The sequence below is a fragment of the Mobula hypostoma genome, chromosome 27 (genome assembly GCF_963921235.1).
Source record: "Mobula hypostoma chromosome 27, sMobHyp1.1, whole genome shotgun sequence".
Taxonomy (NCBI): domain Eukaryota; kingdom Metazoa; phylum Chordata; class Chondrichthyes; order Myliobatiformes; family Myliobatidae; genus Mobula; species Mobula hypostoma.
The window spans coordinates 14,930,688-14,957,244 of NC_086123.1; the positions used below are offsets into that span (position 1 = coordinate 14,930,688).

Consider the following 26,557-nt stretch of genomic DNA (forward strand, 5'->3'; position numbering starts at 1 on the left):
GAAAACAAAATTATTCACATGTGACAATACTAAGCCGAAGAAAACAAAATTATTCACATGTGACAATACTAAGCCGATTTACCAACTTATTATCTAGTAGATGGTGAGATGGAAAGCAACGACAAGGTGAACCCTAACTTGGGCTTGAGTGAGAGGAGACAGACATGGTTGAGAGCACTGTCAACTTGGTGGGAGCTACTTTTATGGAGCATGGAAGACATCTCAAAAGCAAATGTGTCGGTAATGTGGTCTTCCAAGCAGAAACAATCAAGATGAAGTAAAGAGAAATAGAGTCCTTATAGAAAGCAGGGTGGGAGGAGGCACAACACCTCATGATATTAGCAGTAATTCTAAAACCTTCGTTACCTAACAGCAACACCATTAGTATTATTTTTCTCTCTTTTGATCTACACTACCACAGATATTTTCTTCATCTTTTCCAAAATCTGATGAAAGATCATTAACTTGTAACACCAGTTCTGCAAATGTTGTCCAGTTCAGTGGATATTTGCTTTATTTTTTGCTTTATTGCAGACTTGCTTTATGCTTTCATACCTTTGTATAAAGTCATGCTTTTGGAACGTCCTACTAGCTTCGGGAAAAATGTCCAAGAATGCAAACAACGTAGTGCAGGTATCGCACAGATACAGCAAGACATCCTTGAACTCCTACAAAGCAAAGATTTTATCATGACACTGTTCATAAATGCAATCTGACTTGCATAACACACCAGATAAAAAATATTTTGTCAGAATTACTCAGACCCAAATCTCCTGACACAGAATAAACTTCAGTAGATCAACTTGTGCAGCTTAACTGTAACATACAGTACCATGACTGTAAGAATTCCGCTGTTTTACCAATAATTCTAAAGAACAAGTAATCACATGGCTCTCAAATTAAAATTGACACCAGCTCTCATCATATTGCATTAATCACTTAAATGGGAGATCAAGCAGAGGTATAGTATATACTGTAGGCGCAGTGATACATGCTAGAAGAAGCAGCATTCATTTTGAAAAATGTTGCATGCTTTGGTCATGAAGTAATGATTAAATGGCAAGTTCCAACAAACATCTTTCAACTAGTCATTTAAAAAAAGGGTTGCTTAAATATATTTGTGGACAATTTCCAATACGAATACAAAACAAAATTATAATCATGATAGAAGCAATCCCAAATACATTTATCAATAGGTCTATTATTGGTAACAATATGAGTCAGTATTGTGTTCATAAGAACTTATTTAAAAGTGATCATTTTTAAATCATACACAGAAATTAATCACAAGTGACGCTGCTTGTAGAGTCAATAACACAGAATAGTGTGTGATTGTTCAAAGAACTAATCAGAGCTAACACATTTTGCTGCAAATTTTGTTTTAAATATCTTAGCTGTTAATTTTACCAAAATATTTTTTACTGCTTAGAGCATATTTATTCTTCTTGGTTAAGATATGAAATACACAGAAGAGATTTTGAGAGATTGTTTTCCATTTACAAAGCTAAAGCTCTAATATGAATGCTTTAGCGATTAAAATTATTTTTAAGAATCAACAAAGTGAACAATACCTGAAGAGGCATATCCATGGGTGAGACTTTGGTTTGACCATCAATCTTTTGAGGGCAAGTGGAATAATTTTCCAGCCTTAGGCCACACTTCTCACAGATGTTACTGTAAACCTTAAAGAATGAAAAAAAAAATCATAAATGTTACAGATTTCCAAACTCAGTATTTTTTTTTATTTTTACCTTTTCATGCTATCAGGAGTCACATTAGCAACATCACTAGTGAGGGAAGCCTTGGGTGCTGAAACATTTTCTGGATAGATTCTGGCATTTGTAAGATATATCACAATAATTTCACAAACTTGCTGTGGATTGTGTACTGAGAAAATGAGGTGGAAATAGTTACTTTATTTCATATGTAACGCTCATAGTTGAGAAGTGATATACATGTCTACAGTCAGGGTCAGATTTAAATTCTTCTTCCAGAAAGAAAATGTCAAGTGTTCTCAGTCACTCTCAGGATTTTGTATCTATTTTTACACAATTCTCAAATCAATCTGCCGAAACACAAGTTACCTTTAAGGTATTCCAGATATAAATGTTTACAAACAATGATGCTTTTCTAGTAAACTTACAACAACCTATAACAATCTCTACAAAAATTTGTAGTCAATTAAGCTATAGAATAAGCATAAATCAGTTTCAATACCTGGAGGATTGTGGGCACTGTTTCATTCAGATCATTAAAATAATTTGGCTGCTGATTAAAAATATTTCCTGTGGATTAAAAATAAAATCAATTAAAGTCCAAATAATGAAGATCCTCCTTCACAAAAAAAGCTACACATTTCTTCAAGACTAACCAATCATTTTCTTAAGAAGAGCAGTATTTCCTTTTCCAAATATTACGCACAAGTCAAAGATTTTTGGGATGTCGAAGAGAAAGCCGTCATAGATAATTTCTCCAAAAACACTGGGTGTAATGAAGTGTTCCTAATGAAAAAGAAAATAGTTGGAAAACAATTAGATTCATCCGAACCTACATGTACGTCTATCAGCCCAAATTAAAAATTAGGGAAACAGCTCTTTAGCTCTGCATATTTTTGACAAATTAATCTGCAAATAGATTCATTAGTGCAATCTTAATTGGCAAAATATAACTGGGATCAAAAACATTTTGTTTTAATTGCAGAATGATTATATTCATTAAGTGTAGTTGAAAGATTCACCCACACAAAGGCAGGCTACAAGTTAGTCAAATTCCTGGCCAATCTGATTGTACACACATTTCATTTGCATTCCACCACCTTTGCTCATTTTTGACGTGATTGTTTTATTTTAGAAAGCACAGTTAATACACAAAAATCCCCAATGTAAAATGGTATAAACAGTTTTAATACAATTATATATTGGATCCAATTATAGTGAGCAAATAAGCTGCTATTCTATGTTTGTCAGGACTCCTGGTAATATAGAAATAATTAAATCATTATTCAATGCAATAAGGTTTATCAGCTAATCTTGATTTTTCGTTTATACAGTATTCAATTATGATAGGTTTCTCAAGAAGACCCATCTCCCATTAGTTAATGAGTTTTCGTTCACCTAGACAAGAGAGACTCGCTAACAAACAGATCTCTTTAGAGATCTAGAGTTCAGGATACAGAAGTATTCAAAAGGGTCTGTTCATGTGAAAAACTTATGACAGTCTTCCCTGAGGTAAGTAATATCATATTGTAACATCAGAATGAAATATTTTAAATGAAAATCAATCAGCTATTAGGTCTGAGGCTGATCTCTGCTATATTGTTTAAAAAAGATAGCATTTGGCCCTTTAAACATGTCATAGTTTAAGTGGACGTCCCCTTCTTATATTTAAGCAATAAACTTTGAAATCCCAATAAGATCAGAAACAATTTGGAAATGCAACTATTTTTTCCTTGAGAAAAACACCCACTTCTGGAATAACCTCTACAAATAAAGTTCTCTACAAATATAACTGCAAAAGACAAGTTCTGAACAACAAATAATAGAACTGTATATTGTAGGTGGATTATTTGGAATGTACCTCATAGACTCGGAGTTATACAGATGGAAACAGGCTCTTTGACCCAACCCACCCATGTCACCCAAGGGGGTTATCTAAACTGAGCCCCATATGCCTAGATCTGGCCCATACCCCGCTAACATTTCCTAACCATGTACATCCTAGACTTCGATCTTCTGTAATTTGTTTGTTCACCCTCTGATGTTAGAAATGAATTTCCCACATATTCTTGAATTTAAATAGATTTTGTTTTGTCTCTCTCTCAGAAAATTACATGGTTATGGGAGTAAAGTTAAAGGTACATATTAACTGCAGCATGCTGGTCCAGTAGTGACCTTGTGGGGAAACTAGTCCATATCCTGTTTGTAGCTGAATGAAACAAATTTGTAAAGTTATTTATGTACATATCAGAAGGTGAGGCAATGTAGTCAGGGGAGGTACAATATGATTGGTGATGATACAATTATCCTCAGATAAAATACAAAGATGCATGGGCACAGAACTCATCTAAGTTTACTCTAGCAAAGCATACTCAATGTCTTATTAGATCCAGTATCATGAAATGTTTTATTTCACTACCAGAGGCAAAAGCATATAAATAATAACTTCTGACCAGAATATCTAATATATGCATGCAAAATTGTTAGTTGAAAGAGGTAATCAAATTGATAATTTTGAACCTATTTGTCAAATATTATTTTTAATATATTTGATTAAACAGTAATGAAGTAATTTGTAAATCTCCTACTGTCCATGACAATAACTTTATTCAACATACCTATTTATTTATTTATTTATTTATTGAGATAGAGGGTGAAATAGGCCTTTCCAGCCACACCACCCAGCAATTTACTGATTTAATCCAAGCCTAATCACGGGAGAATTTTACAATGACCAATTAACCTACCAACTGGTATGTCTTTGGACTGTGGGAGGAAACCAGAGCACCTGGAGGAAACCCACATGGTCACAGAGAGAATGTACAAACTCCTTACAGGCAGCAGCAGGAATTGAACCCGGGTTGTGAGTACTGCAAAGCACTGTGCTAACCACGACACTACCACGCCACCCCGCCACCTCACTATTTTAGTTCCGCATTTGCTTATTGAAAACTAACATAAAAAACATATTTAGAAATAAAATTATGATATACTTTGGACTCTTTGTGGGTGGACATCCTAAGAAAGGTCATAAAGATGTTGCGATGAAGGCGTTTTTGCATTTCTGCCATGGCTGGATTTGAATTTGCCATTTCATCATACTGACGAGGTGTGTAACGCAAGAAAGAGTCCAAAGATTTCTGGAGAGTCTCATCAAAAATAACCTAAAAGTGAGCAAAAAAAATTACATTACAATAATACTTAAGATATTCAAATTTTACACTTCCTATCCATTTGTTACCTCATAAATTCTTTGACCCTAAATTTAAAATAGAAAGTAACCATCCATATACATCACACTAGTTAAACAGTTTTTCCACTGTGTCTTTCATAGCAATGCCCCTCCATGTCAGGATATGATGTGATCGTGTGACAAAGTTTATGTTTTAAATTGCATAAATTAATCCATTACTCCATCTGTACAGAAATATAGAAGGTAATTCCCAAATACAATAGATAGTGGTTAATTGGGCCACTGGTTAATCGAGGTAACCACCTACTTGGGGCACCTCTCAAAGGACAAAAACTAATTGAGAAAAAAGCCAGGATTCCCTTCATTTATTTGGGACACTATGCAACTTAATTAGGACAGGAGACTGTTGCTGAAGTTTATAACTAGCGTCAGTTAGTTAGACACCATACTGTGCTTAGAGCGAACAGTTTCTCAACAGCATCAGTTAAGTAGGCTTGTGTTCAAAAATCAGTGATTTTTATCACTGATTGATGTTGAGAAAGTAAGACAATTCAGAACTGTTTTGCTCACTGCGGTTTCAAGCATTCAGGCTTGGAGCTGCCAGAAATGGCCAAGATTGAAAGTGGAACGATTCCACTACTTCAACAAGTGAGGAACTACAAAGAATCAAGTTCAAGTTTGATTGTCCTGCAACCACATGTGAATACAGCTAAACAAAACAGTGTTATTCCAGGGCCAAGGAACAAAACATAGTCATACACAATACAAGGCACATAGAGCATATATAACAGTTAAAATACAATCACACAAAAAAAATAATCCAATTCCCCGAGTCCATGAATGTTGCAGCAGTCTGCAGTTGAACACAATATGGCTTGTCTTCTGCCAAGTGAACACCAGGGAGCAGCATTAACTCCAGCATGAACACAGCACCACACTGCCTCCAACACTCCAATGGAGCGTACCAACTCCAACGCCTTTGTCTCTCCTGGGCAGCAGCAAACAGACGTGACTGCAACTCGAGGCCTAGACCTCGCTATGTACGGGGCCACACAACTCCCCTGCTGTCTGCCAATAAACCAGTTTATGACTGCTTTCACCATTGTAGAGGCCACATTGGAAGCACCAGACACAATAGACAACCCCAGCAAATTCACAGATGAAGTGTTGCCTCAAATTGAAGGACTGTTTGGGGTCCTCACTGGAAGTGAGGGAAGAGGTGAACGGGCAGGTGAAGCACTTTGGCTGTTTGCAGGGTTAAAATCCATAAGGGCGATAAGTAGGGAAGGACAAATGGACAAGGGAATCATGGAGGGAGTAATCCATGTGGAAATTTGGGGAAGTAAAGATATGTTTGGTGGCTGGATCCCTTGGAGATGGTGGAAGTTGCAGAGAATGGTGTGTTGGATGCAGAGGCTCATGGGATGGTAAGAATGGCAGGAAGATGGGGTTAGCGCGGACGATCGGGAGAAGAGGTGCTGGCAGCATCAATGATGAAGGAAGGGAAACCCCGATCTTTGAAGGAGAAGATCTCTGATGTCCTGGAAAGTAAAGCTGCATCCTGGGAACAGACCTGGACAAGATGAAGGAAATGAGAAAAGGAAACAGCATTTTTACCGGAGACAGGGTGGGAAGAATATTGTGAAGATAACTGTGTGAATCGGTAGGTTTATAAAAGAATTCAGTCAAGTTTGTCTCCAGAGATGGAGATAGAGAGATCAAGAAAGGGGAGAGGGGTGTCAGAAATGGACTATGTGAATTTAAGGGCAGGGTGGAAGTTGGAGGCAAAGTTGGTGAAATTGATGAGCTCAGCATGGACGTGTGAAGCAGCACCAATGCAGTTGTCAATGTAGCGGAGGAAGAGTTGGGGACCATTACCAGGAAAGGCTTGGAACATGTTCTGTTCTACACAGCCAATGAAAAGACAGGTCTAGCTGGGGTCCAAGCGGGTGCCCAAGGCCAACCCTCAAGTCTGGAGAAAGTGGGAGAAGCCCAAGATTAAACTGTTGAGGTTGAGAACCAGTTCTATCAGATGGAGGAAGGAGGTGGTGGAGGGGAACTAGTTGGTTGTTTTATTGAGAAAAAAAGCAGAGAGCTTTAAGGCCTTCTTGATGGGAGTCAGAAGTGTATAGGAACTGGATATCCACGTGAAAATGAGGCAGAAAGCGCTAGGGAACTGAAAGTTAGTGAGGAAACTGAAAGCATGAGAAGTGTTGTGGATATGGTGGGAAGAGACTGAACCAAGGGGGATAGAATGGAGTTGAGGTATGAGGACACGAGTTCAGTGGAATAGCAGCAGGCAGAGACAATGGGCTTACCCAGTCAGTCAGGTTTGTGGAAATTGGGGAGGAGGTAGAAGCAAGCAGTGCAGGGTAAGGTGGCCGCAACTGGGAGTTCTCCAGAGCTGATGAGGCCAGTCATGGTGTCAGAGATCATTTTCTGATGGTCTGGTGTGGAGTCCTCTTCAAAGGGTAGTTTGAGGATGTGTCTAAGAGTTGTCACTTGGCCTCAGAAAGGTAGAGGTCAGTCTGGTACACTACAACAGCACCCCATTTGTCTGTTGATTTGGTGGCAAGGTTAGAATTGGTGCAGAGAGAGTGAAGGGCAGTGAGTTCAAAGAGGGCAACGTTCAAGATTTGAGATTAAAAGATCTAGAGCAGGATGAGAACCTAATCAGGGTGGCCAAGATGAGGAGGAGGGTTGAAGATGGGAGAAGGGATCATCAGTGCTGGGTGTGAAATTCTTGCTAAAGAACTGGGCTTGGAGAGGGAGGTGACAGAAGAAGAGCTCAGTGTCGTGACAGGCCTGGAACTTACCGATGTGCGTGCAGAGAGGGATAAAGGTAAACCCTTGCTGAAGACAGAACATTCCACCTCAGAGAAGGGAAGGTCTAGGGAATAGAGAAGACACAGCAAGGATTACAGCTGGGATCGGGGGGGGGGGGGGGAAGAGAGTTGGTGGCCCTGGAAGGAGAGGGGATGGTTGGGGTGGGAGAAAGATGGAGGCTTTGAGGACCCAAGATGTGACAGTGGAGCCTGAGAGACCTGGAGCTGGAGATAATGGTGGGGGAGAGAAAGCACGGGGGCCGAACAACAGCGAGGAAAGTGTCAGGTTGTAAGTGTTAGCAGCTGAGGTCCATGCTGGAGCCAGAGCTAGAGGCCATGCAATTTGCAGTCTGAAGGCATCCAGGGTCTTTGGAACAGGGGTTGGAGACAATTGTGTCACAAGTCTGGAGGCGCCCAGGGTTGTCAGAGCTGAGGTTGGAGTCTGTGAGTTCGGCGGTCTGTGGGCACCCTATTAAATTGGGGTCCAAGTGAGAAGCAGCAGGGACCACTGTCTGGGGACGTCCAGGGTCATTGAAACTGGAGTTGGAGATGGCGGGGTCTGTGGTCTGGAGATGAGCATTCTTCCAATCCTTACTGAACACGAGGAAGGTGGAGAACCGGCAGTTAAAGGTATGGATCCGGTGGATGATGAAATGTCAGAGAGGTCCTGTACTGTAGTGATAGTGCTCTAATTTGTACTGTATTTCATTTAAATACATAAATTGTTACTGAGTTAAGTATTTAACTATTTCCATGTCACTTCAGCTAACTGGGGCATCTGCTTAATTGGGCCAAAATGTACTTGTCTCGATGTGTTCCAAATAACCGGAATCCACTGTAAATGAAACTTCTCTGAAATCAGACTTCAAGAAGTCTAGAGACTTTTACAAAATATATATCTGTCTATAGCCTTGTTGCCAACCGCCAAAAATAATCTTGAGATCTACCACAAGATTTTATAGAACATTTTATCGTGCTTGTATTTTGAAATAGAAAGGAGGACTGTATTACCTGGCACCAAAATTTATCATGAGGAAGAGATAGCAACCATTCAAGATCTTGAGCAATGAAATTTGCACGTTCCAGAAATTCTTCCACCAGTGCTGGTATGTCATCTTGAGGTGGAGGCTTATACAACACAAAGTAACATTCTTCTTTCCTGCTTGGGTGCTTTTTTCAAAAGTTAATACACATATAATGAAAAATCATGAATATATTAATTTTACTAAGCACAAGGTTAACTCATCAGTTTAGTCTTCATTAATGAAACATTATTCCTAACAGGCTTTATACATGCAACGTTCTCAATTATGTTACTGTTTTAAATTAACTTCACAACATTCTAAAGGGAGATCTGAAGAAAACAAGGATGCTGAAGAAGGAAATTATTTGGTAATTCTGCTTTGCAATATCATGGCACCATTTGGGTATAAAAGATGGCTATATTGTCTATTAAGTTTCTATTTTTGTGGAACAAGTCTGTCAGATCCATTCTATCTCTCCCCTGAGCCTTGCAAATTATTTTCTCTCACCAATGGTTGATTGTTTTACGAAACTTTGAAGTAATGAGATCCAGATCAAAGCTATCTGCTTAAAAAATTTGACCACAAATCACCTGTCTTTGGACAATCAGTCTCTATCTGCATCCGTGAATTTATGAAGTGTCTGCTGATGAAAGCATATTCTCTACACAAACACAATCAAGTTTTCCAGTAATTTATTTTATTTCAAGGAGAACCACCCCAACCTCCCCAATCTAACCACGTACCAGAAATTTCTCATCTCAGGAACCTTTCCAGCAAATTCTCCCCTGCATTCTTGCGAGGATCTTGACATTCTTTCTAAATTGCAATAACTAGAATTTTAGATGATACTAAGTTGTTGCTCACTTTTTTATATTTTTTTTACTCTTTACGCTGTATATTCATGTTATTTTGCATCATGATGCCATTATGTAAAAGACGTGCTGAAAAATGTGACAATGCCCAGATTTCTGTGTTCAGCTTGTATTTGCTCATCATCTACACTACAGTATCACTCCCCAGACTTTGTTATTACAGGGTACTCTGGCTGTTATGGAGTCTACAAACCACACACAAAAAGAGTTGCTACCATAATAATAAACCTGTTTAGGACGCCCATCAATGAGTCACCTTTTTCCAACAGCATTGGAACTATTCTCCACAGGAATCCAATTTAAGGTGATACTTTATTATCCAAGTCACTGTAGTAAGGATCCCGTGGAGGGAGGTCACCAAGAATGGGAATGATTGGTGATTGGGACAGATTATAAGCAACAATATTTTGGTGAGTTTGACACTTAAACAGCATGGAGAATGCTAAGCCAACCAAGAAAAAGCAAAATGCATGAATCAATTTCATATGATAAAGATAGAAGCAGGGCAAATCATGTTATAGAGGTGAATGGAGTCTGTATGGAGTTACAAAGTTCAGCTGGAGGCTAAATATGTCAACTGAAAACAATAGTAAAAAAAGACATCTGAATTGTTGGCACAGGCGCAGATCTTATAATAGTAGTAAAAGAATGACATTTTTAGTATTTTCAACAGTTAACTTAAGGACAATATGGATTCTCAAAGACATATAGCAGGAGAGTACAGAGACAATTGGAAAAGCTAGTCAAGAAGATTGGTGGAGAAACAATACTACAAGTACATCGCATGGAAGATTGCAATGTACAACTTGAGATGACTTCAATAATCGTCTACCATTAATAGTCTGAAGCATCTTACCAATGCTGGTAGCTGTTCTGTCTTCCCAGTTTTTGCATCTGGTTCAGACACAGAAATTTGATCTAGAGGCAAAGTTGGGGCCATGATGGATTTTTCCTAATGTCAATTTAACAAATAGAAGCTATCAATATACAATATTGTTAATACAATTGATTATGTTAAACATTAATACATTCATTCTTTGGTCATGAATGGCAATTTAACCCAAAAAAATTATTAACATTCTTAAGGAACAATATATTCACATATAAGATTGCCATACATTCTTTAATGCAATACATTCTGCAGATGCTGAAAATCCAGAGAAAAACACAAAATGCTGGAGAAAATCAGTAGATTAGGCAACTTCAATAGAAAGAAAGCACCTATTGAAAGGAAAGGACTCTATCCTGATGAAGAGTCTCAGCCTAACGCATCGATTCTTTATTCCTTTCCATAGATGTTGTGTGACCTGCTGAGCTCCTCCAGCATTTTGTGTATGTCACACATTCTTTGTTATCTTTTTGTAGAATCCACACAAAATTGACAAATCTACTGTAAAGCTACTGAAAAAAAATCTTTCACAGAAGTTCCAGATTTGTTCATTAAAAGCTAACTACTCATAGGCAAAGGAACATTCATACTAGTTAAACAGCTGTGTAACTTTATACTGATCCAGAGTTTTTCTCTCAGTGGCTGCAAGTTTTATATCCAAGGTCAATAGGTGGTCAGAAAAATTGTGCATCTCCCTTTTTCAAATTAACCACTAATGAATCAGATCAGATTGGAATCCAAGTTTCAGGAACATAACTTACATAATAAAAACAAAGAATATTTGGAAATATTCAGCAACCCAACGACTACCTCAGGGGAACAAAATTAGAGTTTGGGCTGGAGGTCTTTTATTCAGCCTATTTCACTTTGATACATAATCCAAAGCAGTTTTAACCGTGCAGTATTGAGGTTTAATGTACAAACTGTTAAACCAAGACAACAACCACTTTAATTGGTCAGAAGTAATATTGCATAGTTCTAAAACTTGTACATTTATTAAATACTCAACCAAACATTCCTTTTCAGAAATCCAACAGCAAATTAACTGCATACTGAATGAATTTGTTGTTTGTCACAACTTGTTGTATACCAATTGTTTGGCACGTTTGCAAAGGTAACAGTATTTCATTCATTTCAAAAACACCCCACATGACAAAAATACAGCAAGTCAAGTCAATGAAGAACTACTCAATAGGGAGATTCTAGATTTTTTTCCATTTGCATTTTTTTGTGGAAACCCCAATTGAAAAGCAGGACCTTTTATCCTAGCATTCACTTTCTTTTGTTTAAGTGTAAACAACAGTTCTGACAAAGTTAAAATAAAACAGAGGAAATAGCAAGCAAAACAGCCTAATCAAGATGTAAACACAAGGAAATCTGCAGGTGCTGGAAATTCAAGCAACACACTTAAAAAATGTTGGTGAACGCAGCAGGCCAGGCAGCACCTATAGGAAGAGTTACAGTTGACGTTTTGGGCCAAGACCCTTCATCAGGACGAACTAAAAGAAGAGACAGTAACAGATTTGAAAGTGGGAGGGGGAGGGGGAGATCCGAAATGCTAGGAGAAGACAGGAGGGAGTGGGATGGAGCTAAGAGCTGGAAAGTTGATTGGCAAAAGGAATACGAGGCTGGAGAAGGGAGAGGATCGTGGGACGGGAGGCCTAGGGAGAAAGAAGGTGGGAGGGGAGCCCAGAGGATGGGCAAGGAGTATAGTGGGACAGAGCGTAGGTGTTCGGCGAAAGAGAAAGCAGGATCTTCCAGTGGCCACACATTTTAATTCCACATCCCATTCCCATTCTGGTATGTCTATCCACGGCGTCCTCTACTGTCAAGATGACACTCAGGTTGGATGAACAACACCTTATATTCCGTCTGGGTAGCCTCCAACCTGATGGCATGAACATTGACTTCTAAGTTCAGTTGATGGCCCACCTCCCCTTCATACCCCATCCATTATTTATTTATTTATTCCCTCTCTGTTTTTTCTTCCTCTATCCCTCTCACTATAACTCATTGCCCATCCTCTGGGCTCCCCGAAATGTCGACTGTACCTCTTCCTATAGATGCTGCCTGGCCTGCTGCATTCCACCAACAATTTGTGTGTGTTGCTTGAATTTCCAGCATCTGCAGATTTCCTCGTGCTTGAGTCTAGTCGTCACGTTGAGATTCTAAACTGGAGGAATGCTAATTTTGATGGTATCAGAAAGGATCTGGCAAGTGTGGATTGGGGCAGGTTGTCTTCTAGCCAAGGGGTACTTGGTAAGTGAGAGAGCCACAAAAGTGAAATTTTGAGAGTATATGTTCCTGTCAGAATAAAAAGGCAAGGATAACAGGTTTAGAGAACCATGGTGTTTGAGAGATATTTACACCCCGGTAAAGAAAAAGAAGATGATGCAAAGCAGGTATAGACATGTAGAAAAAAATGAGGTACTTGAAGGTGCAGGATGGTTGCAGCATGGCCTAATTGACCCTATAAATGCTGCCTGGCCTGCTGCGTTCACCAGCATTTTTTATCTGTGTAGCCTAATCAAGATATCATGTAAATTGAATAATTCAGAAATACTGTACTGCACACAGATTGATAGAATATTATCAATGCATTTTTGGTGTTGAACAAAATACCAAATTAATTTCACACTTGGACCAGTAAGAAAATTGGCATGACGGAAGCCAGTAAGTTTAATTGTTATGTTGTGTATTTTTTTTACTCTCAGAAGACAATCAATGAGCTCTTTGGGGAGGTTTGTAAGAGTCGGCAACACTTCTGCAGTTGATTAATTAATTTGTTTTTCTAATAATAATCAAAAATATAACCTACACTGCCACAGTTCCCCACTCAATTTTGGGGAGGGATCATAGTTTTGCATCCGTCTGAGGAAAGAAGCAGCTCAAGTTTCAAAGGATGGCAACTCAGTCAGTAAAGTACTCTGTATTGCACCGGAATGAACTACCTAGAATTTTGTGCTCAAGTGGCTATAATGTGCTTCAAACCCCATCCCCATCCTCAATTTTATCACTCAAGGGAACCCTTTACCAACTGAGGTGATAGTTTAAGCAAAAATTGTATTTTCATAGCCTATCCACTTCAACCATTGGATATAGTTTCTAGTATGATTATAAATTTGCATGTTGTAGATTTGTTTCAATTCTGAGCCACATAAGTTAAAAAATAATTGAAAAGAAAATAACTGCAGATACTGAAAATATGAACTTGCATCACAAATTACTGAAGATAGTTATCAATTCAGGCAGCATCTATGGAGGAAGAAAAAGGTTAATGCTTCAGGTCAAGAGCTAGGAGAAAGAAGAAATCAAAAGTTTAAAATTGTCGAGACTTTTGGGGTAGGTGATGGAAAATGAGAGAATGAATGTATTAGGGTGGTGACTCAGGTTAATCTGAAAACAATTCTTTTTGGTGAACTCTGTTATCATAGCTGATCTGTCTGTCAAAATGTAAAGGGAGATGAATGAGGGCAGTTAGGAAAAAAATTGTGATCTTAAGTCGGATTTTCTCTGCACAGATGTTGCCTGACTTGCTGAGATTTTACAAAATTCTTCTGGATTTCAGGAATTTCATGTGTTCTGCCTCTCACTATTTCCGTTTTAACTGCCCACATTCTCCTCCTTAGTTACATTATGACATATATTGACCACTGGACAACCTTAATCTCTGCTCTACGACAGAAATTTCCTTTGCTTTCTTCACAAGTTCAAAAAAATCTCTCTCACTTTTATATGCTCTGATGAGATGCTGTTATTAAGAAACTTAAACTCTCTCACAATACATACTGCTCGATCTAATGACTATCGAGCATTTTTGTGTTTATCTTAAAGCTACAGTACACCATGACATGGCCGAAGGCAATGATTCAAAAGAACCATAAACTGCAAATGAGCTTTGCTGTTTTATCAGTTGTTGTACCAATACACATGGAGATGTAATCCCTCCTGATCAACCACAGAATTCAGAAAGAGAGAAGTGGCCGGATGCAACTTCAGTATTAGTACTGCGCAATGCAAATTTATTTTTGTTTGCTTTAACTTATCTCACCAGAACACTTGGGCATGTGCTCAAGGATAAAACAGCTGACAGAAAATAAGTAACATTGAACCCATCTTCCAACGCTGATTAGATGTTTTTCTTTCCGAAGACAAATTGAGCCATAATTTGCTGAAAGCTTACCAAATACAAGATATATTATTATGTTCTGACTAAATGATGGGTTCCATCATTTTATTATCAAAGACATTAGTCATAATCATAGTCATACTTTATTAAAATTTCATGCTAATATTTAGAAAGATCTGAAGGATTCTAAGAGTGCGGTTTTCATAAGTTATTGGTGATAGTTGTATACAAGATGGTTGGAAGGCCCAAATTAATATTTTGGGATAATAAGTTGCAAGTAATATTTGTGCCTCAGAAATTCTTATCAATGACCATTTCCAACAAGGCAAAACTATCTATCCTTGAAATTCAACTGTACAGATACTGTATTAATATTCTGGGAGTCACCAATGACCAGAAACTCAGCTGGACTAACCACAAAGATAACACAGCCACTAGAAGTGGATTAAGGTTGGGTATTGTGATCTGTGGCTCACCACTTGGCAGACTCACAAGGTTTGAATTGAGGGTGTGGTAAAATGGTCTTCAATTGAGTACAAGGCCATTAACGAAAGGATCAACATCACCCAAGGCAAAGCAGCCCATTTGATTGACCTTCCATCAACCACTACACATTCTTTCCCCCCGATACTAATGCATGATGGCTGCAGTGTATGCCATGTACAAACTGTACTGCGGTATCACTCAAGTCTGTGACCTCTAAATCCCAGAAATACAAGGGCAGCAGGGGCATGGAAACACAACAGCGGCAAGATCCTCCTCTAAGTCACACATCAACCAGACTTGGAAAAAGATTGCCAGTGCTTCACTATCATTTGGTCTTAATCCAATAATTCCCTGCCGAACAGAAGTGTATGCATATCCTCACCAAATAGACAACAGTGAAAAAGGAAAGAAGTTCATCATGACGTTTTCATGCTTGATTAGGGATGGACAACAAATGACGGTAAACATAATGAACATAAAGTTACAAAGCAGTTATTGAACTGATTTTATAAATGATCTGCTGATTCACATACAAAAAAGGCAAATTAGATTTGAAAATGGAAGGAGAAATTACTGAATCAGTAGGTTACAATCACACACTGGGAACTGATGTGTACGTTAGTACAGATGAGCAAAAAAAAACACATTGCACTTCTGCCCCCTTCCAAGCTTACTGAAGAACCCTTCTTCAGTCAAAACTACATTTTTACCTTTCAAATGCTAACTGAAAACTGCTTATGTGATAGAATCTGCACTTTGCTTCTTTCAGTGTTACCTGTGGGGAGTATGGAGTGCAGTCATGGGCAGTGTAGGCAAAATTATCAAAAAAATGTCAAATATTATATCTTTGAAATGTGGATGAAATCTACTGAACTTGAACAAGAAAGAATCTGCTTTTATTTTCTCCTAACTTTCTATGAAGGGTATTTATGTCAATGAGAAGAAATAATTTACCCACTGTGATCTCTGGGCCTGGACTCCCTGGCCATCGGAATAGCCATTCTAATCTGTCCATTCCTGTTAAAATGTCATTAATTTATGGAATCATGCTTTTAAAATTTAGTGAATTTAGTGAACAGAAGCCTAATTAACTCAATCTCTCTTCATATATCTGTCCCATTATCCCAGGAATTCCCTACATTGCAAGAACATCCTTCCTGCAATTTCACCAAATCCACCAATTTCCCCCTGGGATCAATAAAGTATGACTACTACTACTACTACTCAGATAGAAGACCACACTGCACACAATACTCAAGGTGCAATCTTATCAATTGCATCACAATATTTCTGCTCCTATTGTTATGAAAGCCCCATTGTTCTGAAAGCCAGCACACAATTTTCTTTCTTAATCAGCTGCATGGAGCTACGTGCTTATCCTCAGTGAAAGGTACACCAGAATCCCCAAGCCTTGCTGCACTGACCCGCTTCCCAATCTAACACCATTCAGATAACAATCTGACTTTCACATTATTACCATCAAAATGGTTAGTATCACCTTTATACGGCACCTTTCATGTGTTTGCCTACTCCCTGAACAAGTTCAAATGAACCTGGAGTTTCTCTGCATGCTTGTCAGGTCTCAACTTCTCATCAAGTGTTGTATCATCTAACAAATCTGGAGATATGACATTTAGAACCTTCATTAATATTGAATGAATCGTGAATAATTGCAGCCCCAGCACCAATTCCTGACATATTCTATTTAGATTGATCTTAGAGTAGATTCAAAAGTTGGCACAACATCGGGGGCCAAAGAGCTGTAATGTTTTATCCCACTAGTCACTGCTTTTCACTCAGTAGTTTATTGCTCCTCCATGTTTCCTGTCAAACAAACAGTTCCCTATCTATTCAGCACCTTACCCCAAATCCCATGTGTTTCAATTTTGCAAGGCAATCTCTTATACTGCACCAGATTCACTTGTATACTAGTTATACCAATTTCCCTTTCACAAATCAATGCTGCCTTTGTTCAATCCTGTCACCATTTCCTAGAGCTCTACTTTTACATTTTTTTTAAAAAAACAAGGAGTCTAGTATTTTTACCACTACCAATGCGCAATCCATAATTACCTGTTTTTTTTTCTCTACTTCCTTTTTAAACATTAGCTAACCTTCAATCCACAGGAATAAGAACCAAATTCATCTACAATTTCTAAGGCCACTTCCTGAAGGCAGAACCAGAGTCTGAACTGAATTGGTAAGCCATTTCTTTGTTTTCTGATAAAGTACCGTCCTGACTGTGAGGGAAATGAATTCGTCTTCATTTCTTCTCAAGACATTTATACCATTTCTTCTCAAGACATTTATACAAAAATTATTGTTTTCATAGTTTCTTCAAGCTTACACACATACTTTCCCCTTACTATTCACTAAATTTTAAAAGCATGAAAGGAGATTCCATAAATTAATGACATTTTAACAGGACTGGACAGATTAGAATGGCTATTCCGATGGCCAGGGAGTCCAGGCCCAGAGATCACAGTGGGTAAATCATTTCTTCTCATTGACATAAATGCCCTTCATAGAAAGTTAGGAGAAAATGAAAGCAGATTCTTTCTTGTTCAAGTTCAGTAGATTTCATCCACATTTCAAGGATATAATATTTGACATTCTTTTGATAATTTTGCCTACACTGCCCATGACTGCACTCCATACTCCCCACAGATAACACTGAAAGAAGCAAAGTGCAGATTCTATATTGAGGAAAGAAAAACAGAATAAACAGTGTAAAGGTAGTAAGGTAGAAGGGCTGAAATGTGTGTAAATGCAAGAAGCATCAGGAACAAAGGTGATGAACTGACAGCATGGATACATACATGGAATTATGATGTAGTGGCCATTTCAGAGACTTGGCTGGCACCAGGGCAGGAATGGACTCTCAATATTCCTGGATTTCAGTGCTTTAAAAGGGATAGAGAGGGCAGAAAAAGGGGAGGAGGGGTGGCATTACTGGTCAGGTATACTATTACAGCTACAGAAAGGGTGGGTAATGTAGCAGGATCCTCTTTTGAGTCAATATGGGTGGAAGTCAGGAACAGGAAGGGAGCAGTTACTCTATTGGGGGTATTCTATAGGCCCCCTGATAGCAGCAGAGATACAGAGGAGCAGATTGGGAGGCAGATTTTGGAAAGGTGCAAAAATAACAGGGTTATTATCATGGGTGACTTTAACTTCCCTAATATTAATTGGCACCTGATTAGTTCCAAGGGTTTAGATGGGGCAGAGTGTGTCCAGGACAGATTCCTGTCACAGTATGTGGACAGGCCGACCGGGGGAATGCCATACTAGATCTAGTACTAGGTAATGAACCGGGTCATGTCACAGATCTCTCAGTGAGTGAGCATCTGGGGGACCATGATCACCGCTCCCTGGCCATTAGCATTATCATGGAAAAGGATAGAATCAGAGAGGACAGGAAAATTTTTAATTGGGGAAAGGCAAATTATGAGGCTATAAAGCTAGAACTTTCAGGTGTGAATTGGGATGATGTTTTTGCAGGGAAATGTACTATGGACATGTGGTCGATGTTTAGAGATCTCTTGCGGGATGTTAGGGATAAATTTGTCCCGGTGAGGAAGATAAAGAATGGTAGGGTGAAGGAACCATGGGTGGCAAGTGAGGTGGAAAATCTAGTCAGGTGGAAGAAGGTAGCATGCATGAGGTTTAGGAAGCAAGGATCAGATGGGAACATAGGGAAGCAAGAAAGGAGCTTAAGAAGGGGCTGAGAAAAGCAAGAAGGGGGCATGAGAAGGCCTTGGCGAGTAGGGTAAAGGAAAACCCCAAGGCATTCTTCAATTATGTGAAGAAAAAAAGGATGACAAGAGTGAAGGTAGGACTGATTAGAGATAAAGGTGGGAAGATGTGCCTGGAGGCTATGGAAGTGAGCGAGGTCCTCAATGAATATTTCTCTTCGGTATTCACCAATGAGAGGGAACTTGATGATAGTGAGGACAATATGAGTGAGGTTGATGTTCTGGAGCATGTTGATATTAAGGGAGAGGAGGTGTTGGAGTTGTTAAAATACATTAGGACAGGTAAGTCCCCAGGGCCTGACGGAATATTCCCCAGGCTGCTCCACGAGGCGAGAGAAGAGATTGCTGAGCCTCTGGCTAGGATCTTTATATCCTCGTTGTCCACAGGAATGGTACCGGAGGATTGGAGGGAGGCGAATGTTGTCCCCTTGTTCAACAAAGGTAGTAGGGATAGTCCGGGTAATTATAGACCAGTGAGCCTTACGTCTGCGATAGTAAATATTAGAGATAGGATCTATAGGCACTTAGAGAATCATGGTCTGATCAGGGACAGTCAGCATGGCTTTGTGAAGGGCAGATCGTGTCTAACAAGCCTGATAGAGTTCTTTGAGGAGGTGACCAGGCATATAAATGAGGGTAGTGCAGTGGATGTGATCTATATGGATTTTGGTAAGGCATTTGACAAGGTTCCACACGGTAGGCTTATTCAGAAAGTTAGAAGGCATGGGATCCAGGGAAGTTTGGCCAGGTGGATTCAGAATTGGCTTGCCTGCAGAAGGCAGAGGGTGGTGGTGGAGGGAGTACATTCAGATTGGAGGATTGTGACTAGTGGTGTCCCACAAGGATCTGTTCTGGGACCTCTACTTTTCGTGATTTTTATTAACGACCTGGATGTCGGGGTAGAAGGGTGGGTTGGCAAGTTTGCAGACGACACAAAGGTTGGTGGTGTTGTAGATAGTGTAGAGGATTGTCAAAGATTGCAGAGAGACATTGATAGGATGCAGGAGTGGGCTGAGAAGTGGCAGATGGAATTCAACCCAGAGAAGTGTGAGGTGGTACACTTTGCAAGGACAAACTCCAAGGCAGAGTACAAAGTAGATGGCAGGATACTTGGTGGTGTGGAGGAGCAGAGGGATCTCGGGGTACATGTCCACAGATCCCTGAAAGTTGCCTCACAGGTGATAGGGTAGTTAAGAAAGCTTATGGGGTGTTAGCTTTCATAAGTCGAGGGATAGAGTTTAAGAGTTGCGATGTAATGATGCAGCTCCATAAAACTCTGGTTAGGCCACACTTGGAGTACTGTGTCCATTTCTGGTCACCTCACTATAGGAAGGATGTGGAAGCATTGGAAAGGGTACAGAGAAGATGTACCAGGATGCTGCCTGGTTTAGAAAGTATGCATTATGATCAGAGATTAAGGGAGCTAGGGCTTTACTCTTTGGAGAGAAGGAGGATGACAGGAGACATGATAGAGGTGTACAAGATAATAAAACGAATAGATAGAGTGGATAGCCAGCGCCTCTTCCCCAGGGCACCACTGCTCAATACAACAGGACATGGCTTTAAGGTAAGGGGTGGGAAGTTCAAGGGGGATATTAGAGGAAGGTTTTTTACTCAGAGAGTGGTTGGTGCGTGGAATACACTGCCTGAGTCAGTGGTGGAGGCAGATACACTAGTGAAGTTTAAGAGACTACTAGACAGGTATAAGGAAGAATTTAAGGTAGGGGGCTTATATGGGAGGCAGGGTTTGAGGGTCCGCACAACATTGTGGACCGAAGGGCCTGTACTGTGCTGTACTATTCTATGTTCTATGTTCTAATGAATCTCTTTGCCCTCCACAGGTTTTCTGCCTTTTTCTGACCTTTTTATGTGTCTCCACCTAGACTAATACTATCCTTAATTGATTCCGACATCAATAATCAAACCACTTCTCAAACTTTGCTGTTGTACCAGATAGCAATGAAGAATTTCTATAGTTTATCCATGAACTATTTAAACATTCGCCATTGCTTATCCACTGCCAAGCCTTTAAGTATTGTTTCCCAATCTATCAAAGCCAATTTACACCCCACATCTTCACAATTTTCCTTACTTTGATGCACCTTTGTCTCAGTTATCTCTCCTGCTCTTCATCCCAATGAAGATTTCTCTCAAATTATGGTCACTTTCTCAAAGGACTTTGCACGACAAGCTTGTTTACAAATCTATTCTCATTAAACAGTACCTGGTCTGGGATAGTTCATTCTCTAGATGGCTCCTCAACATACTGCTCCAAAATGCTATCATAAATGCACTCCAGATATTTCTCCTCTCAGTTTATTGTTTTGCCCTCTTGTCCTCACAATCTACCTTGTTATGACTTTACACCTTATTGTCTGCCGTACTGTACTTTCTCTGCAGTCTGCTATTGTTTTACTTTGTGCTACCTCAGTGCATTGCTGCAATGAATTGTTCTGTATGAATGGTATGCAAGGCAAGTTTTTCCAGTCCCTCAACACACACAGCAACAGTAAACCAATCTATATCTACATTGAAGAGACTCATAGTTACAATTGTACCCTCATCTTTAATTTCTTGCCTAATGCCATTCTCTACATTACCATCACTGTTTGGAACTCCCTCTAACGTTTTCTGCTCTTGGTTTCATCAATACGGATTCCATGTTCAGTTCTCAGAGCTAATATTTTTGCTCACTATTGTACTGACTGCTGCTGTAGTGATGATGCTCCTGCACCTTCGTTCACACTTTGCTTCTCTTCCAGAATGTTCAGTTCCCAACCCTGGTTACTCTGCAGCCACGTTTCTGTAACTGCAACTACTTGTACTGTTATTTTCTACTTTTAACAAACTGTCAGCAATGATTAACATAAAATTTCCTCAACTTCAGAGTAAGCCAGCCATATAAATGAGTATACTAACACAATATTTTAAAAAAAACTATCTGCAGACCTACTGTCAAATTTCTGATTTTCTTTGTGCAACTTAAGATCTTAATCACAATAATAAAAGACACTGAACAAATTTGAGGTAATCATAAATGTACCAAACTGCTTGCTTCATTAGGTGCAGTAAGCCAACTAAAATGCAAAAAACAAAAACAACAGGAATTCTGCAGATGCTGGAAATTCAAGCAACACACATCAAAGTTGCTGGTGAACGCAGCAGGCCAGGCAGCATCTCTAGGAAGAGGTGTAGTCCACGTTTCAGGCCAAGACTCTTTGTCAGGACTAACTGAAGGAAGAGTGAGGAAGAGATTTGAAAGTGGGAGGGAGAGGGGGAGATCCAAAATGATAGGAGAAGACAGGAGGGGGAGGGATGGAGCCAAGAGCTGGACAGGTAAAGGGGATATGAGAGGATCATGGGACAGGAGGTCCGGGGAGAAAGACAAAGGGGGGGGGAACCCAGAGGATGGGCAAAGGCTATAGTCAGAGGGACAGAGGGAGAAAAAGGAGAGTGAGAGAAAGAATGTGTGTATAAAAATAAATAACGGATGGGGTACGAGGGGGAGATTTATTTTTATACACACATTCTTTCTCTCACTCTTTTTCTCCCTCTGTCCCTCTGACTATACCCCTTGCCCATCCTCTGGGTTCCCCCCCCCTTTGTCTTTCTCCCCGGACCTCCTGTCCCATGATCCTCTCATATCCCCTTTTGCCAATCACCTGTCCAGCTCTTGGCTCCATCCCTCCCCCCTCCTGTCTTCTCCTATCATTTTGGATCTCCCCCTCCCAAATCTCTTACTAGTCCTTCTTTCAGTTAGTCCTGACGAAGGGTCTCGGCCTGAAACGTCGACTGTACCTCTTCCTAGAGATGCTGCCTGGCCTGCTGCGTTCACCAGCAACTTTGATAAAATCCAAAAAGCTACTTTGAAGATAGGAAGATCGTATCACAGAAGTTATGATCCAATATATTTCCTTCTCCATCATCTAGCTCAGTTCGTTTGCATTTCTCTAAGCACATCCAAGATCAACTGAAAGATCAAAAGCCTGAAACATCAGGTCTGTATCCACCAAAGTTCCCAGTCAGCTTTTTCTAGTATTTAAAGGACTCAAAGCACATTTATTATCAAAGTATATATGCAGTATACAATCCTGAGATTCGTTTTCCCTGTAGACAGCCACGAAACAAGAATCATGGAACCCGTTCAAAGAAAAACAAACCCTCTGTATTTATTTCAAATTTCAAAAGCCTGCAGTATCTGACGTCAGAAACATGTAGAACAATGTATTTGTTTTATCACTGAACATCCTCACAAGTTAAATCAATGGGTAATAAAATATAACCATTCTCAAGAAGACAAGTATCATGTCCAAAGTCCTAGATTCACTTCCTATGTCACACATAAAGGCAGAGAAACGTTGTCATAAATGCGATTTGACAAAGAAACGAGCTCTGTATAACTTAACATTTACAGAATTATTTGCTTAGGATCAAACCTTACAGCAAACTTCACTTCTTTGAGTGAAACCCAAACGCCGACACCGGACCTCGCCAGGCTGCGGACAAGCTCTACCGGTTCAAAGGGCGTTTCCAAGGAGTTGACGTGGCCCGCAGCAGCTCCGTTTGAAAACAAATGGCCGCGCTTCGCCAGAGGGGGCGCGGCGCGGCGCGGCGCTCGTTCGTGAGAGCGCGTGGCCGCCGGGTGACGGCCCCGCTCGTGACGTAGTGAGAGTAGTTGACGTTCCCCTCCCCTCCCGCCGCCATGTTCTGAGCCGGAATCCCATCTCCTTGGAAAGAAAAATAATAACAAATCAGAATGACCTTTCTCTAGTGAAATAAAAAGGCAGCTCCGGACATCGAGGAGGCTTGTATTCGAGTGTTCCCGGACGGAAAGGGCAGTTTTATGTTGTTTGCGCTGGGGGAAGAAGCCGGTAGCTGGTCTGGTGCTCAGGTTAGTTTACAAGTTGTTTGCTTTCAGGGTGTCCGCCCTCCATCTTGACAGCGTTCAGGGATATGCGCCGTATGCGCGCTGCTTGGCTTTTAGTTTCCTTTTATTCATAAAGCCCAGCCATCTATTTCGTAGACGACATCCCCGTCCTGTTGAAATGTCAGCCCCGAATGGCATTTTAACGGGCGCATTGTAGCCTGAGCTGAGTTTTTAAACTGGATTGGAGCCGCCGCAGTTTTATTGAATGAGTAGTCGTGGGATTAGTTCGTGAGGATTTGGTGCTGCTCAGCTGATGTAGTTCTCTGTCCAACGTGGCTGCGTTTGTCTTCTTCGCTAGGTGTTTATAATGAAATATTTTGAGCGCCTTCCTTCTCCCATCCCTCCTCTTCCCCCCCCCCTCAGTTTGAGGTTAATGTGAGGGGGTTGAAATATTTAGTTTCATGCTGCAGTTCATGCTTTCTAATCACTTCAATTGAAAATTCCCAGTATCATAAACAGCTTAAATATAATCAATGTTTTAAACGCATCTTTTGTAGATAACTGCGGTTCTGTTTTGCGAAGTGTGTAGTCAAAGGACATTTTATTTTTGATAACCGATTTATTACCATTGTTATTTAAATGTTACTGAAAGCCATGTAGTGTGCCCTGAGTGATTGAGATACTACTGTTTCTTTAATATATCAATATATGCTTCATTTACATATCTATTTAAAATCTAACGTAATTTTAAGCAAAATAGGCATCGTGTCAGTTGATATTTTCTAATTCTCACCTTTAAGTTCATTTCTATCACCTAGTGTGACATGTAATGATAACACTGGTTTTTACAAGCAGTGGTAAGTGGTAAATCGTCAAGAAAATCGTGAATATAAGTTGAAAAGAATCGTTGTAAGATGCCACACTACATAATTTTTTGGATGTTCATTGAATACACTTGAGCCCTCGTGATTTCTATGAGGTAAATCCCCGGAGAGCATTGCCGCTTTGCAACATTCGCTTTTTTCTTATGCCTTTTGTCATTTGATTAGAGTAAGGTCAGGCTGTTTCTGAGTAAGAACTTTAAAATTAGAATTTAAATTTCTGGTAAGAGAATCTACGGGAACTTAGGTCTGAATATTTACCCATAAATGACTACAGTCTAAGAATATTTACTCATCAAATGACTACAATGTCCCTGAATCAACCTGTGGCTTCACTTGCCACCTTGAGTGTGATATCAGAATCAAGGTGTGCTTACTTTAAAGCTGATAAACTGACTAATCTAGGTAGTAAAATGTAAATTTGTGGATAATTAAACCAACTGCTCTGAATCAGACTTAAAAGGAAATTTATGAATGTATCTTGAATATAGAACAATCCTGCTTTTCAGGGGTGAAGTAAGTCCTATGTGAAACTGTCAAGTTCATATTTTTAAAATTTTCAATATTAAAATGCTAACACATTTTAAATGAATGTAGTATTAAGGGTGCAAATGCTGGTGATGTAGTGCATTGTGAATAATTTTAATGCTCAATTGTATTTTAGGTGTAAAGCTAAATGCCTGAAACTGCACTTCAAAACCAAGAATGCTTTCCATTAAAGTAGATGATTTAACTTATGACACCAGATTGTATTTTATTTTTGAAATTTGTTCTTTATCATATCATCTTTTCTAAGCTTTGATTTATGAAGTTACTCTGAAGTGGTTTTCTCTAATCACTTTGTTTTGATTGGCCAATACATCACACTGCATTTGTAACTTTGAGCTGTTGTGTTGCAGCCTCAAAACTCTGAGAATGTATACAGAAACTTAATTCAAGCATGGTAAGGCATCTAAGGTCATTAATACTGTAAAGTTTCAATGTGCAACCATAGGAAGCTTGGCATTCTGGCTCCAATTTAATGCTGCTCTTTGGGATGGAGAAAGTAGTGATTGAGTTCGAAGCAGTATTTTGATATCTATAGGTATATGGGAATATGGTTGACAATCATATAATTCATCTTGTTAATCTTGCAATCAGCTGCATCTTTTTTTTTGTTCCAACTAAATTTGACATGTTATATTCTTTCTCAGTTACTTTAGGGAATTTATGTTTGGTTTGTACCATTTTTGATGTAAAGATTTGGCTTTGTTTTGATATTGGTAACTGGATATCATGTACATGCTACAGTTGGGTAACTATGTACAGTGGTGAACAAATATGGGGTTTTCTAAACTATTTTTTTCTATAATGTTAAAATGTGCTGAATAATACTGAACCAAATTAACTAGTTGGAGTCGGAGCTTGAGATTTCCCCTGCATCTTCCATAAAGAGATGCTGTCCTGAGATATACCAGACTCCCAACAGTGACAGTCAGACTTCCATGTGGCAATGCACAAAAAAATTCAAAAAGTCCACTATGCTTTTGATAGCTAGAAAATCATGAATCCAACTTTGCCAGGTGTAAACACTGAACAATTTAACGGATTCTTCAGAACGGTGGCATCCATCATTAATGACCCCCTTCACCCAGGACCTGCCCTGTTCTTTTTGCTGCCATCAGGGAGAAGGTACAAGAGCCTGAAGACACACATTCAACAATTCAGTTTCTTCCCTGCTACCATCTGATTTCTGAATGGACATCAAACCCATGAACACTACCTCACTTCTTTATTTCCACTTTTTGCACTAATTTAATTTAAATATATAAATCCACATATTTTTCTGTAATTATGTATTACATTGTACTGCTGCTGCAAAGACAATAAAATTCAGAACATATGTTGGTGATATTCAACCTGATTCTGAGATTTAAAATT

General features: G+C 39.4%; 2 protein-coding genes across 15 annotated transcripts in view; one reads left to right on the forward strand and one right to left on the reverse strand.

Moving 5' to 3' along the window:
• ascc2 (activating signal cointegrator 1 complex subunit 2) overlaps window positions 1–23,394 on the reverse strand; it is a 51,112-nt gene extending 27,718 nt beyond the window's left edge. The window contains exons 1-8 of the mRNA XM_063034482.1: window positions 23,331–23,394; window positions 10,487–10,582; window positions 8,745–8,903; window positions 4,709–4,879; window positions 2,372–2,501; window positions 2,218–2,285; window positions 1,572–1,682; window positions 556–668 (exon numbers count right to left, since the gene is read on the reverse strand). Of these exons, the coding sequence (XP_062890552.1) occupies window positions 556–668; window positions 1,572–1,682; window positions 2,218–2,285; window positions 2,372–2,501; window positions 4,709–4,879; window positions 8,745–8,903; window positions 10,487–10,570 (836 nt within the window). The 5' untranslated portion in view covers window positions 10,571–10,582; window positions 23,331–23,394. The remainder of the gene's footprint in view (window positions 1–555; window positions 669–1,571; window positions 1,683–2,217; window positions 2,286–2,371; window positions 2,502–4,708; window positions 4,880–8,744; window positions 8,904–10,486; window positions 10,583–23,330) is intronic.
• Window positions 23,395–23,581: 187 nt separating this feature from the next.
• mtmr3 (myotubularin related protein 3) overlaps window positions 23,582–26,557 on the forward strand; it is an 86,544-nt gene continuing 83,568 nt past the window's right edge. For all 14 annotated transcript variants that reach the window (XR_010016244.1, XR_010016245.1, XM_063034401.1 and 11 more), the window contains exon 1: window positions 23,582–23,780. The gene's annotated coding sequence lies outside the window, so the exon portion shown is untranslated. The remainder of the gene's footprint in view (window positions 23,781–26,557) is intronic.